Source organism: Pseudorasbora parva, chromosome 23 (assembly GCF_024679245.1).
Source record: "Pseudorasbora parva isolate DD20220531a chromosome 23, ASM2467924v1, whole genome shotgun sequence".
NCBI lineage: Eukaryota > Metazoa > Chordata > Actinopteri > Cypriniformes > Gobionidae > Pseudorasbora > Pseudorasbora parva.
In genome coordinates, this window is record NC_090194.1 from 15,041,804 (window position 1) to 15,057,849 (window position 16,046).

The window sequence follows — 16,046 nt, forward strand, 5'->3', positions numbered from 1 at the left end:
AATAAAAAATAAGGAACATCCTGGTTCGTTTTTTCGCTCTTCTTTATTCTTTTTTTAATGTATTATAGCAGTATCGGATCGGGACTCGGTATCAGCAGATACTCAAAATCAAATGACTCGGACTCGCACTCGAGGGCAAAAAAACCTGATCGGGACATCCCTATTAGAAACTAAAATCTAGGAAATCATCCCTGATTTAACATAGAAGTACATGCTCTACATGCTCATGTAGAAGGGCAGAAAGAAAACAGAAAAAAGTATAGATGGCAAAGTTCTTGCCAACTGTTGCAAAATTATTTGTCCAAATGTCAAGAAGTGGTTGCTCTGCAAAGGTCCAAATACTTGGTAAAACTTATTTTCTCAAAACTGTCCAAATATTCTGTTCTCCACTATAAACTCTGTACTTAATCCTCCTCCTGTGGTTGGTCTTGATCACAGTCCAGAGTTGTGTAGCTTTTTCATAACATCATATGTAATAAATCAAAAATTTTGCGAATCCATCTCAGAAACTCTGCTACTTGCCTACGAGTTTAGCTAATTCTCCACAGTTTTTTATAATGAGACCATATTAGCCTAAATTGCTTAAATTGTTGAATATTCTCTCTATTTTCAAGACCACCTCTTGATGTCATTCCAACTACTTTGCTCAAGGACATTTTGGATTATAATGCAAGTTATTTTTTACCCTGAATAGTGGAGCAATGATGCTGAGAATTTAGCTTTGATCACAGGAATAAATTCAAATTCAAAAATATGTATTAAATTCCAAATATTACTGTTTTTACTTAGACTGGGTAAACCCAGCCTGATCCACCGTCGAATTGATTTCGCCCTGCATCTCAGGCTGGAAACCTCTACATATTTCTATCCTGCTTTTGTTACAAATTTGCGGAGACCAATCACAAACCGGCTTATCCACCTGGCGCACTATTGGCTGGTTTAACACAAAAGTGGATAGAGAAGCGATGGATTGTTGGTCTGATTGATTGAATTACTATCCGATTTTTATACAGAGTCATTTGAACTATTCTTGTGCAGTAGAAAATTCAGAGCAGACTCCCCAGACTAATGCTTGGTCTAGTGATAGCAAGATTTTGGATAAATGCAAATTTGCTGAGCACGAGATGACTTTCTAAAATTATATATAAATTATTCAAAACTTTTGCATTTCTTTGCATTCAAAACCGCATTTTGTGCATTATTTAATTTAAATGAAAGGTTCGTTTAGCGAAAAACTTTGGAATACATTGATTATTTTAAAAAGATTTTAGAGTTTTAGTTCTTGCATTAAACATATTAATTGGCTACAATGGCTGTTTGGTTAAAGTGATGGTTACTCAGATTGAAAACTTTAAAGCCATTTCAAAATAAATACATAAATACATACATGTATCAAACATCGTCAGATGGAAAATGTGTTCATTGTAACACTGTGTCCTAACTTAGTTTCCACAATGACCGTTTACATAATAAAGTCTACAATTAAGTCTCATTAAACCTTTCTTTAGTCACTAATGTATTCTAACAGACCCCGGAGATTGCTGACTCTCCCAGACATATGCCCAGTGGGTGAGATGTTTAAAGGAAAAGGATGTGGACCCTCCCTGCCTCCGTCTTAGTGAAGTGTATTGGACTACAGTGAACCCAACATTAGTTTCTCACTCTGTTTCATTAAGCTTACTACACTTTTTATAATCAGCCTCCCCCAAGAATAACAAAATGCCATTTTCACTCATTGTTGTCGATCAGAAAAAAACGACCATAAACAATAGTCAGGGAAAAAAGTACAGTGCTTCCTGCGGAAGCAACCTTCCCTCACCACACACACACACAATCTCACCATCACAGTCAAAACCCAACACAAGTTATGTTTTGTGCTCCGCACTCACGCAAGAGGTTCACACAGTTCCCCTTTTTAAGCAGTCTTATGTCACCATGATTTTCTTAGCGCTCCAGGATGACTTTCCCCAATGCTGGCAGAACATAAATATGGCTCCTTATCTGAAACATCAGGTACTGTGTCTTTCCAGCAAACCCTGAAATATGTTCAGGCTTCCTCCTGGACAGACCTAAAAACACCCTGCACTTTTTTTGGCTTCATCTATTAATTCTTTGTTTATTATTCATATTTTTCTGCCCTTCTTTGCATTCTTTCTTTTCTTTAATTCATCTTGTTCATTTTCATGAATATGCTTGAGGTAAATATGTACCTCTAATGCTTGGCTTCTATCCAGTATATCCTTGTATTATTTGTTCATTCTTTGTTCATAAAAAATGCATTAATAATGCAATTTATGCAAACAGTCTTAAATAATATTTGGCATATAACATTTTTCATTTCTAAATACATTTTTTTTTGATTATTAAGAGCATAGAATAAAATTTGTATTGAATTTTGAAATAATATGAATTTTAAAAAAAAGCTTATTAAAAGGATACAATTCTTGAAAAATATTTTATTATTATTTATTTGGAGTTTAAAATAGTAAAAACTTTGAAAAACGTTGTGTGCCAAACATGCAGAAAAATACAGGAAATGTATATTATGATTATGTGTCTCTTAATATATAAAAATTTGACATTATGACATGGCAAGGTTAGTGAGGTTGTAAAATGTTGTGGTACATCCTGCAAAAATTTTAATATTTATTCATTAATACATCACAGTATTTGTAAAAATGTATCTGTATCTATTTTTTCTTTTTTTTCTTTGCACATTTTTATTTGTTTTTGACCCTTTTCAGTATACAGGCACCTAAATAATTGATCAGACATTCAGTCCAGTCAGACTAGTCTGTTTTTAGCTTCTTCTAGTCCAGTGGATTCACCCTAACGCTGTACTAGTTTCTTCTTAGACACTTTTCCGTTCTCTTCTCATCTTGCAGGACTAACTCGTTTGAGCAGTGGGTCAGTCTGCCTCGCCGTTCGGCCTGAGTTTGCGTAGCTGCTGAGCACGTCAGCTGAGCTGCTGGCTGCGGATGCATTATTTAGTGGCTCTTCTCTTCCACATAAACATAGCATCAATTATAGAAAGAGAGGCTAATTAATCTTTGAAAAGGGGGTATGCTTACTAAGGCAGGAATCTGCTGTTAGCACAAGTGTGTGGGAGCACTTTCGAGCGCCTTGCACGCGTACACGCCGGTCTGTTTGGGGTTTCTTCAGAAAAAAGAAAAAAAAATCCCTGAAGGTTATTTCCTGGGCTTTAGTCTTAGTACCTTTGTTAGCAGGTGGCAATTGTCTTGTATTACATGAGGGATGGTGTGAATTAGGCAGGAGGCCCAAAACCTACAACGCATATGGCGACGTTTCTGTGAGAGTCTGGAAAAATACTGACAGAAGCGATGTAACAAGGCGATGAAAGCAAAACACATACTCCTTTGCTTTCATCACCTTGTTCCATTCCTTCTGTCGCCATTTGTCAGCATGATGGAAGAACGGCAGTGCGTGACGACAGATATTAATCATGCTTTTTGGAGAAGATTGTAGTCTTGTGTTTGAAAGAAGATGAATAAAACATGGCGTCCTGAATTCAGGCTGAACCCCATCGTCCATACGTGCACAACCAACGAGAGTTGGGAAAACTGGAGCAGACCAGTGTTTAAGGGTAATGCATTACAAGTAACGTGAGTAACTTAATTAGATGACTTTTCTCAAGTATGCATTACTTTTAAATTTACAACAAAAAAGTTACTTTTACAAATAAGTAATGCAAGTTACTTTTTCCCATTTATAGACTGACACCTCTCCTGTACCCATGCTAAGATAAAATCGGGAGTAAGATATTTAATTGTTTTGGATAGCATTGAATTAATATATATGAATATATATTATTGTATATATGAATATGAATATATATTATTAATATATATATATAATAATATGGTGGCCCAGTAGTGCAGCCATACTAAATTAAGCCACAACACAATGGAATCGCCACAACACAAACAGAAACAAGCCATCACATTGGAAATGCTCCCGACCTCAAGGGGGCTCTCGGCGAGGCAAGGAAAGCGTAACTTTTTTGCACTCCGAGAGCCCCCTCGAGGTCGGGAGCATTTCCGTTGTGTTGTGGCTTGTTTTCGTTTGTGCTGTGGCGATTTGGTTGTGCCGTGGCCTGTTTTCGTTTGTGTTGTGGCGATTTTGTTGTGTTGTGGCTCGTTTTCGTTTGTGTTGTGGTGATTTCATTGTGTTCTGGCTTGTTTCCGTTGTGTTGTGGCTTGTTTCCGTTTGTGTTGTGTCTCGTTTCCGTTTGTGTTGTGTCTCGTTTCCGTTTGTGTTGTGGCGATTTCGTTGTGTTGTGGCTCGTTGTCGTTTGTGTTCTGGCAATTTCGTTGTGTTGTGGCTCGTTTTCATTTGTGTTGTGGCGATTTCGTTGTTGTGGCTCGTTGTCGTTTGTGTTCTGGCGATTTCGTTGTGTTGTGGCTCGTTTTCATTTGTGTTGTGGCGATTTCGTTGTGTTGTGGCTCGTTGTCGTTTGTGTTCTGGTGATTTCGTTGTGTTGTGGCTCGTTTTCATTTGTGTTGTGGCGATTTCGTTGTTGTGGCTCGTTGTCGTTTGTGTTCTGGCGATTTCGTTGTGTTGTGGCTCGTTTTCATTTGTGTTGTGGCGATTTCGTTGTGTTGTGGCTCGTTGTCGTTTGTGTTCTGGCGATTTCGTTGTGTTGTGGCTCGTTTTCATTTGTGTTGTGGCGATTTCGTTGTGTTGTGGCTCGTTGTCGTTTGTGTTCTGGCGATTTCGTTGTGTTGTGGCTCGTTTTCGTTTGTGTTGTGGCGATTTCGTTGTGTTGTGGCGATTTCGTTGTTTCTGTTGTGTTGTGGCAATTTTGTTGTGTTGTGGTTTAATTTAGTACGGCTAAGTTAAGTAAGTCAGTCATACAGGTTTGAAAGGGCTTGAGGGAAAGTGCATGATGATGATTTTTTTGGATGAACCACCCCATTAATGCCCATTTAAATCCCATTAATATCATGTTTTATTTATGCAATTGTAATTGCAGTATAAATGCATTCATGCATCATCTGAGCTGAAATTAATGGTCTGTAAATTTATCTAAATACCAATTCAGATGAAGCTTTGAAAAAATGCTATTGTAGCCCAAAAGTTCATGTGTAATAAATGATATGTTGAATCAAATAACATATTTCTTTCTAAAGCCAATTTTTGTAAGTTTGATGTTTTTTTCATTTCACACTAATGTTAAATTATTCAAATGTAACTGGCAATATTCAAAAATAAATGATATTAATTTTATGATGAGACTATATTAGCCATTTTCAGATTCAGTTGTAATCGGCAGTGGAGTTTTCTGCAGTCGTAGATTTTGCCCATGCTCAGGCAAGTGTGAATGTGTTTGTTAGATATGCAGTAACGAGTCATTACTCTACTCCTCTCACATCTCTGATATTAATGAGCACATTTAATAATCACTTTAATTATGATAGATAGTTCAGAATCATCATGTGACTTCCCATCTCACTTAAAGGGTCTTTAATATTGCCCAGGGCAGGTTACAATGAGGACTTCTGCATGGAAAAATCGACATGAGCACTGTGGAGTGATATTATGAGCACATTAAGGAAGTTCAACTTCACTCTTCCAGGATTTGATGTAGAAATGTGCTACAGTATCTTTGCTGTACTGTGCGGGTTACTTTTTGATTATGTAATTACTGATGGCCATAGGCATGATGTAATATTTTGCATTATTGTCTTTTAAAATGGCAAAAGAATGTGGCAGCAGTTTGCCCTCAAGCTTCCGTGACTCCTGCAGGGTGTGCGTGTGTGTTTGAAAGGAAGCGCACAGCACACCTATAAATAGATTTTGTATAATATAGATTGAGTTTTGTGACACATGTTGTAAACTAAAGCTGTACAGTAACTCTGTAGCTATTTTTGTGTATTTGGTACGTTGTAAGCATCATAACGCAAGTAATTGCATGGATTGCATATTACAAGTAATGCAAGTTATGTAATCAGCTTTTTCAAATAAGTAAATCAAGTTACTTTATTTTCCCGTTTGACAGCTCTCTTATTAAACATGATGGTTATTGTAGTTCTAGACTAAATACATGCATTTACTCATGTTGCTTGCCCAAAAGCTGATTCAGTATTCCTCAAAATGAACAAAAACTCAAAATGAAAAAAGGAAATACAAAACTTAGAATATTACACAAATCTGCAATAATTAAAGGTGCCCTAGAATGAAAAATTGGATTAATAAGAGCTCATTACATGGACTTCACATACTGTGAGCGAAAACGGCAGCTCTCATGGACACAAATGTCATGTTCCAGGCTGTGCAGGGGACGTGAGGACTTTTCATACCCTTCCCACAAAAAAATGTCAACAGTCATGGTTGATGTTTATTATAATCAGGTACCGCAGCAATTTAATTCAAAATAGTTCGTTTGCTCTGCCCATTTCAAGCAAGCTTCGCTCGGCGTCTTAAACTGAACAAAGGCGCAATTACAACTGTATTCCTGCAAGCAGTGAGTAGTGATTTATCCACTTATTGACTAGCTGTTTAAACAATTTCTGATCAAATTGAAAGTTTCTTAGAGAGACAGGATTGTCTAGATAATGCAAGATGCTAGTACAGTAACAATAGGAAACACCAAGTACCATACAAAACTAAATAGTGTGTCTAATGACAAATGTTAATATTATTTTGTATTACAAAATACAACTGTAGATACGTATAGATTACGTTAGTTTAGTTGCTAACGCCACCTTTTCCGCCATATAAGTTAAAACGATAGTCATTTGACAAGGCTTCTATTCATTTTGTAAAATATATATATATATTTATATTTTTGAGAACTGAAGTATGTTTTTGCATGCTTGTATTTCAGAGTGCATTACAGTCACTGCATACATTGTGACTAAATTTATATAAACATGCAATATCGTTAACGAAAAAAGACTAGTCTAAAATGTAGTTTAAAAACTTGAACACAAACCACTGGTTTTGGTTTTGTCAGTTGGAAAGAAGAGCGTTCGCGCTTGTGGTTGCCCCAGTCAGAGCTTTTCTGTGAAAAGAACACGTATACTATCCGGTGTTTTACCTAAACATGTTCAATCTGGCAACCATATGCACGCAAGCTCTCTCTCGCGGACGGAAGATTTGAAAACACCAATAAACCAGTAGGCTGTATTTTATCAATCCCAATTTGAGATGTTCTGCTTAAAGTGTCCTTCAGTCAGTCTGTGTTCTGTCAGGACGGTCAGGACTCATGAGCCGCTTCGCTGAAAAACTGAACTGCTGTGTGCTGTGAGTGGCTGAAATAAGCCAATCAGAGCAGAGCTCAATATTAATATTCATGACTCTTACAAATAAGGCAAAAGCAGAGCATTACATCCTAGGGACAATTTCTAGGGTTGTAAATGGACCTGTAAAACTGTATCTGGACAATTTTCGCCCTTAAATAAGCCACATACCCTCTTGTAGATATCAGAAAACAATTTAACATATTTTTTCAACTCACTCTAGGGCACCTTTAAATGTAAATAACACAAATATACTTTTTGATCTTACTTTTTTAAGCCATGTCTTTGCTGCTGACCTTGATTATCCAAGCCATACTAAGTAGTACTGTCAATTGATTTAAAAAAAAAAAAAAAAATCACACATTTTTCTGTAATTAATCGCAAACATTAAAGTTAAAAAAGTATATTTAATCTCGAAAATTAATGTAGAAGCAACACAATAACTTATAAAAAAAATGAATAGCCTATATTTTAAAAATGTATTATAGCCATTATAGCCATTCAGTATTACAGTATTTCTTATGTTTACCTTTAATTTAAAGCTGCAGTAAGTAACTTTTTGCACTTAAACGTTTAATAATCAGAACTGTATGCGTCTTGTGGAAGAACACTGCAGCCGGAGCTACTTCTCTCTGTTTATGTCTATGGTGAGTCACGGAGGGTGTGATATATAAAGTGTAAGATAATGATTCAGGGTAAGACAACACGATTTGGAAAATGGATGTTGTACATTCTCATTTTTATTTTTGTAAATCTTGAAAACACAAAAGTTATGGATCGGAGCTTTAAGTGAAATTAAAACAATCGTTACACAACCCATTTTAATAAATGCCACATTTTCATGTGGCCTTGGATTTATTAGGGCTAAATGTTTGTCTTCTGGCCCAGTCAGGCTGGATCAGATTTTTACTTGCCCTGTCAGTATGCACAAGATTTTTATTGTTTTCTTTGTTTTTGACCCATGTAATCTTGTAAACTGTTTTTAAAGGGTCTAACAAGTAGGAAATGTACAGAAATGTAATAACGTTATCAAACACCTCACAGTCTTCACTGCATAAATTATGAATTGAATTTAAATTTATCCTTATTTAAAGCTACAAAAGGGATTCAGTCAAGAGCAGTGAGTAATTTTCTGTTTTCCTTTTGTTCTTTGATTGAAAGACAGCAGCATGTTTATTAGGCTGCTGTCACTTTAAGACCTGATCTGACGCGAATCCCATTTGCACACAACGCTTTACGCTCATTTAAAACTTTAACTCATTTAAGACTGCTTGCGAGGATACTCGACAAAATTGGCATTTTGGCCTAATTTTGTGTTTTTTGAGTGCGATTTGAAGTGGCTTTCTGTGTGCATGAGTCGTGTGCTTGTGTGTGTCACACATGCAGAAGATTTTAAGACACATCTGTCTTTCATTTTCTTGTCTAAGATATATTTAAAAACGTATTTAAAGAATAAAAAAAAATCATTCAAAATACTGAACAGAATCATTATTAATCATTATTAAATTACAAATTGAATTGTTTTGCTGTTAACCCAAATATTCACAAATCCTCTGAAGGGCTTTTTGAAAACCCTGAATATTTTTTTTAAGTCTGATTAATCATCTGGTCTAAGGATGACTTGAGTTGAACAAACTGTTACTATTAACATGGCCAGAAATAAACATAACACATCACAATCTTTGTGTACGACACTTACTCTTAGTTTTGAAGGAGAGTTTTTTTGCATCCAAAGTAATGTAATTCAGCATATTTGTGCCATCACAAGCTGGCTTTGATGTAAGGGTACAATAATAGATGGATGGGAACAATAAAGTGTGACAGAAATAGTAAAGGGTGTCCATCAACAGTGTGTGGCTCCAAGCACTCACGGTTTATTTATTATGGGAGCGATCTTGTTCAATGTGATCCTAGTTTTTTTTTTGCAAAAGTCCATCTGAGCTGATCTAAACTGAGTTGTTGTTGTTCTGAAAACTTTACATATACAATACAGACATTATACAACTACAAATATTAGCATTTGTAGTTTTTCTGAGTAGTAGGTTTTAGGGGCTGGTGTAGAGCTAGTTCATCATCAACCCAAACTAACGTTTTAGCTGTGAAATGTATATGTTACTTGCATAAAACTATTTTGTCAGAATATAAAAGTACTTTTAAACGGTCGTCAAAGGAGAAACCGGCTTATTGTCTGCACAATGGCTTACTTATAGCAGGGGCTAACTGTCAAAACGAACAAAACTTTGGTTACACCTGCATAAACTTAATATCATTTTAACATTGGCTCTCTTCTGTGATACGTCATCCTTTTCAACAACACTGTAGGTAATTTAAATCCACAGGAAATTGCAGGACAATCCTAAGTAAATTGGATAGATTGAAATTTGATCACAGTGAACTCCAGTGAAGTGATGTTTCTCTGGTCAGGTAAAGTAACGTCTCCTCCAGAGGTTGAGTCTCCCTGTCTCCATCTTTTGCTTTCAATATCATCTCCATGGCACCCCCACAGGATTATTTATTTTGCATGTTCTTTCAGTCTTGTTATGGTGTTCTTGGATTGAGTGCATCATGTGCCCATTTCTGATAGTGAGCCAGTAAAAGATAGCAGTCCTCATTTGTGTGGAGTCATATCTACCATCTGGCAGCTTAGATGTTTGCTCCCAACACCTGGGCAAATTTGTGATTCTTTTCATCTGTGTTTCTAAAAGATAAGGATAATTTGTAGTACTACTGAAAATATGTACTTCTGTGGAACACAAAATAGGTTTTGAAGGATTATTGTTGCGTGCTGTGTCAACCCACAATGACCAGAGTCTGTGAAGCTCCAAAAAACAAAGTTTTTTTTGTCATGCACTGATGAACTTTCCCCTCTCGAATACTTAATCTCAAATTTGTCAAGTCAAGACTGAATGTGTGAAAGTACAAGAGATGCAGAAAGATGATTATAGTTAGCCGACTTCACCTGTTTATGCTGGTTTACTAGCTAGAGTAGCACAAAATCTGTCTTAACCAGCCCTGAGTTTCCATGGCGGTCTCTTCAATGAGGCTCAAAGAAGCCTATATTTAGGTAGAGCAGAAATATGACTTGGCAAATGGCACAGAAAGTAACAGAAATATTAGTTAGCTAGAAATTGTACTGTCACATGTTTTTTTTAGGGAGCATAATGTAATAGCTATACTTTGGCTGAAGACATCTGAGCTGTGCATGATCTTGTGAACTAAGAAAGCTCTAGGATCTTTGGTCTTTGCCAGAAGGCCTGCAGTGTTTGGCTAACACACGTGACCGCACAGACCCGCATCTAATAACTTACTATGTCTGACACTTAAACATACATATAGGCTGAGCTTCTGGAATATTCAACATGCTCTGTGATGCTGAAGGACATGCTCTTGAGCACATGCATTCATACATTTCCACCTCGAGTTGTCCACATTGGTCTTTGGGAATAAGAACACCCTGTTCCAGTTGTCAGATCCTGAGGCATTACACTCATAAAAACAAAGCTTCCAAAGGGATTTTACAGTGATGCCATAAAGAACTTTTTTGGGGGAGATTCTCAAAGAACCTTTCATTGAGTAGAATCAGCAGATGTGAACAAAATAAAAATAAAAACTTGTTAAGAACATCTTAACAATCTAAAGAACCCTTAAGCCTTATGATATAATTTATCTGTCTCTCGCTTGTCTTTTACTAGGAATCTCCGCAGGACAGTGCCATCACTCGTGACATTAACCGCACGTTTCCTGCACACGACTACTTCAAAGATACAGGCGGTGATGGGCAGGACTCTCTCTATAAGATCTGTAAGGTGAGCGGATGACCTGTCTCCCATTTGCTTTCAATTTGTCTACTCAGCTCAGTTTCTGCACTTCTGTTCTGCTCCTGTTCATTTATCATCTTCAACTCTGCAAAATCAATTTCCTACAGTTAAGAAAAGTTAAATGTATTGTTACAGTTTCTTTATGAACTTTTATTTTATAGATTTTTAGAAACTGTAAAATAAATGTTACATGTATAAACACACTGTTTTAAAACAAGATATCTAATTGCCAGTTAAAGCATGCACTTATTTTCTAGTAACATGGATGGATGGATGCATGGATGGCTGAATGGATAGATGGATGGAGGGATGCGTGGATGGCTGTAGTGGATGGATGGATGGATGGATGCATGGATGGATGGATGGATGGATTGATGGATGCGTGGATGGATGGATAGATTAATTGATAAATAGATGGATGAATAAACCGATGAATAAATAGATGGATAAATGGAAGGATGGATGGATGAATATATATATATATATATATATATATATATATATATATATATATACATATATATATATATATATATATATATATATATATATATATATATATATATATATATATATATGTGTGTGTGTGTGTGTGTGTGTGTGTGTGTGTGTGTGTGTGTGTGTGTGTGTGTATGGATGGATGAATAAATGGATGGATATCTAGATGGCTGGATATATAGTTGGATGAATGGAAGGATAATGATGAATGTATAGATGTTTGGATGGAGGTACATTGTGTGGAGAATCAATGTGAAACTGTGTACTACAATATAAAAATATATTACAAATTGAATGTTATAATGTGATTATTATTCTTTTCCTTGTTTTATTGTTTGACTGCACTAGTGTTTATATACAGATGTATCTCAATCTTCATTCAAGTTTTGAACATTCACGAACAATCAGCTTTTTCAAAGCATTAAGATAGTGGAAGTTCCGTAACCCGAATCACCTGTTTAACATGTACAAAACACTTTTCAGGTCACCCTAAAATAATGAGGTCAGTGGGTTTAAAATGAAAGTCACAAATGAGGAAGGGAATGAGGAGATTGATGGTTGGGTTTCCATCTTTGGGCGTCTCTTAATAATTCACCAGCCCTCTCTGCGACTGTTACTGCCATCATTCATACTATAGATTTCTCATATTGACCACACAGTGTGATTCAGTTCTCTCAATCCACAGTTCACAAAGTTTATTAGCACTGCAGTTTGTGATTGTCACAATATTAGCTGACATTTTAACAGTTTTCAAAGGTATGTAGGTCAATCTGTAAGCATTCCGTCGAGCTCTCAGGTCTCATTTGCACTTCAGTTTTTTCAGACGTGATGATGTGTAGCTGTAGGTTTGGCATCAGTGAAGCTAACATAAATTCTCACATCTCATACTCACAAATCACTCACATAATCACAAAATGTCAAGTTATATGCAAAATCTCAAATGAGATTTGAGAGCTGTGGTGGAAGCCAAGATTTAGTTCTCCTCAAAATGAAAGATCTGTCATCATTTACTCACCCTCATGTCATTCCAAACTCATAAGACTTTCATTCATATTCAGAACACAAATGAAGATATTTCAGCTTGTTTGAGCTTCTGCAAGAACCAATGAGGTTCATTCTCATGTTATGCAGAACATTTGAGCTTCTGCAAGAACCAATGAGGTTCATTCTCATGTTATGCAGAACATTTGAGCTTCTGCAAGAACCAATGAGGTTCATTCTTGTGTTATGCAGCAAGAACCAATAAGGTTTGTTGGCGCATCAAGCAAATACAGTTGAGCTTCTGATCAATGTTTATATGTGAATAAAAGCATAAATTCATTCTGTTCATCATATAAAGCAATCGAGGTGCTTCAGAAAATTTGGGCTAAACTGCTCAATTCCTATGGATTCGTTTTACAATCTCATCATTACATTTTTGAAGTGACAAATGGGTAGTTGAGTGGATTGTCAAATGGAGAGACAGAAATCTTTCAGATTTCATTTAAAATATGTTCATTTGTTTTTCGAAGATGAATGAAAGTCTTACAGGTTTGTAAGGACATGAGGTGAATTCATGATAACATTTTCATCTTTTTGCTGAACTAACCCTTTAAATGTAAATGATTCTTGGTAAGATTGCATCACTGAATCTGTTATCATATTATATCAAGCAGTTATTTTCAAGTAATCTATATTGCTTCCAAGCAATTTATAGCATTATTACCCATAATTTCACTGTAACTTTTTTGTATCTTCCATCCTGCAGGCATACTCTGTATATGATGAAGAAATTGGTTACTGTCAAGGGCAGTCCTTCCTTGCTGCAGTGCTGCTACTACATGTGAGTGTCACTGACTCATGAATCAAAACGATGTCTATAACATTTAAGATTTAATACAATGACATAATTGGACTTGGAAAATATGTTATTTAGTCAAATACACTGTTTGAAAAAATGCATGTGACATCATCTTTTGAGATGCGAGACAGCGCCATCTTGTGGAGATTCCCTGTTGTGGAAATCTGTCAGCGTGATGTGTTTTTGATTTCGAGCTCTGTGATCAATGATTGTTTGCGATCTCATTGTGGTTCAGATGCCAGAGGAGCAAGCGTTCAGTGTGCTGGTCAAGATCATGTTTGAATATGGTCTCAGGGAGCTCTTCAAGCAGAACTTTGAAGACCTGCACTGCAAGTTCTTCCAACTGGAGAGACTCATGCAGGTTAGTGTTAGAAACAGAATATTAGTTGACATTCGGTTACAAACAATGACAGAATATGCAAAAGGAAGGACAAAATATGGTCACATTTTACATAACCAAATGCTATTCTTCCTCTCAAAGAATTAGTCCCTGACATGTCCACTAAGACTAATACACTACATAAAAGTAATATTTTTTCATCATTCAAGTAAGATCAATTCACCTCAGAAGTACAACTGCACAACATGTAAAGATATTAATAATTCTTGATTGTAAGTCTATTTAGTCTTATTCAAAGGCACAAGACAAAATAATACACTGTCATTCAAAAGTTTGAAGCTGTGAAAATGTCATACTCTTGTGCTCGCCAAAGCTGCTTTTATTTGATTAAAATACAGAATATTATTACAATTTCAAATAACTGTTTTCTACTTGAATATATTGGAAAGTGTAATTTGTTCCTGTGATGCAAAGCTGTATTTTAAGTGTCACATGATGTGTGACCAGTACTGTCAGTGACTTCTTCCTCGCTGTGTTGTAGGAATGCATTCCAGACCTGTACGCACACTTCCTGAACCTGGGTTTGGAAGCACACATGTACGCCTCCCAGTGGTTCCTCACACTCTTCACAGCCAAATTCCCTCTTTACATGGTCTTTCACATCATAGACCTTCTGCTGTGTGAGGTAACATTTCATTCTTACTTGCTTTACCACAATTGTCACTTTTCCTGCTATCTTTACCCATGCACGTGCGCGCGCCGCACTCGAGAGAGAGAGAATAGCAAAACAAGAATGGAATACAATGAGATTCATCGGCCTGCCGGGCTTTGCGAGCCCTGGCCCATATGAGTCCAGCATGCTAAAGTTATGCTCTGTTAGACATGTACTCATAAGCAAAACGATCTATAACAATGCAATACTATCACATATAAAAACATGCTTTACTCACGTGTGTTGCTCCATTCCTGTCAGATCCAAATCCAGCATCGACCGGAGATTTGTTTACAAACAATCACGCAGTGAAATGAAGTGAAAAAACTTCATTAAAAATAAAGTTCAACCACTCATTCCTAATATTAGGATCCGAAGGAAGCTTATGCAGCGACTGTTCTTCCACAACCAGGAATAGCACAATATCGTAATCTTCCTCGGCATGTTTATTGTTGTTGACCAGCTAGCACGAGCCCTCCATGAGTCTGTGGGCGGGGATACTGAATTATACGCGCTGTATAGGTTGTGTTTCGTTGCGCAGTGACGTCAATATGAAGCACAGGACCGTTTGCTGAGCCTGGTGTCTATAAAAGCTTTTCTTTGACTAATAATGAGGTTTTCAGCTCTGAAACTTAGAGGATATTCTTATATTACCATGACCTTTTATATATCAAAAGCTCAAGGGAAAGTTGATTTCTCAATTCATCATCTCTTTATTCTTGTGTTTTCTCCTCTTAGGGCATCAGTGTCATTTTCAATGTGGCTCTTGCGTTATTGAAGGTAAGGAAATGCTTATGAAATCAGTTGATAAAAATCAGAAATCAGATGTTTCATAGAAAAAAAAATTGGGGCAAGAAAAAGACTGAGTTTGCGAAATATTTTCTTCCTTTCTGTCTGCATACCTACAGATTCTGTCTGGATGTGCTTAAATCTGTCACATATATCACACATAACACTTCAATAAGCCGATAGAAAGCAGGTTTACATGTTGGGTGAAATCGGCAAAAGAGGCAAAAATGTACCTGTCACAATCATTTTATGCTTAAGACGTTTATGACTTTACTCCAATAAAAAGAAAGTGGGTTAACTTGTTTAAACAACCACGTGCATTGTCGACTTAAGCATAATCGGGTTAAGAAAGTGCACGTAAACACACTCACAGTGATCAGATGATACTTAGTGCTGTCATCCATCCCTATAGGAAGAGAGACAATCCACCAGTGACATACCCTGTCAAAACATTAATGGTGTTCAAGTTTAAATTATGTATAGATACAAATTGTACTTTTTGTGATTCACAAAAATTTTGTGATCTTTTTTGGCAATGTGATCATACAAGAAAGTTTGTCATATATATTTGCCAGTTTGTTGTAAACTATATATACATACAGTGGGGCAAAAAAGTATTTAGTCAAATGTTCAACTACCTCTGGCCAGGCCATTACAGGACCATGAAATGCTTCTTATGAAGCCTCTCCTTCGTTCCCCGGGTGGTGTGTTAGGGTCAGGGATCATTGTCATGCTGAAAAACCCAGCCATGTTTCATCTTCAGTGCCCTTGCTGACTGAAGGAGGTT

The 16,046-nt window shown here is 36.5% G+C and overlaps 1 protein-coding gene across 2 annotated transcripts in view; it reads left to right on the forward strand.

Moving 5' to 3' along the window:
* LOC137062046 (rab GTPase-activating protein 1) overlaps positions 1–16,046 on the forward strand; it is a 124,037-nt gene that overhangs the window by 89,058 nt on the left and 18,933 nt on the right. For both annotated transcript variants that reach the window (XM_067432809.1, XM_067432810.1), the window contains 5 exons: positions 10,955–11,068; positions 13,326–13,400; positions 13,654–13,779; positions 14,300–14,443; positions 15,209–15,250. In XM_067432809.1, coding sequence (XP_067288910.1) covers positions 10,955–11,068; positions 13,326–13,400; positions 13,654–13,779; positions 14,300–14,443; positions 15,209–15,250 — 501 coding nt within the window. The remainder of the gene's footprint in view (positions 1–10,954; positions 11,069–13,325; positions 13,401–13,653; positions 13,780–14,299; positions 14,444–15,208; positions 15,251–16,046) is intronic.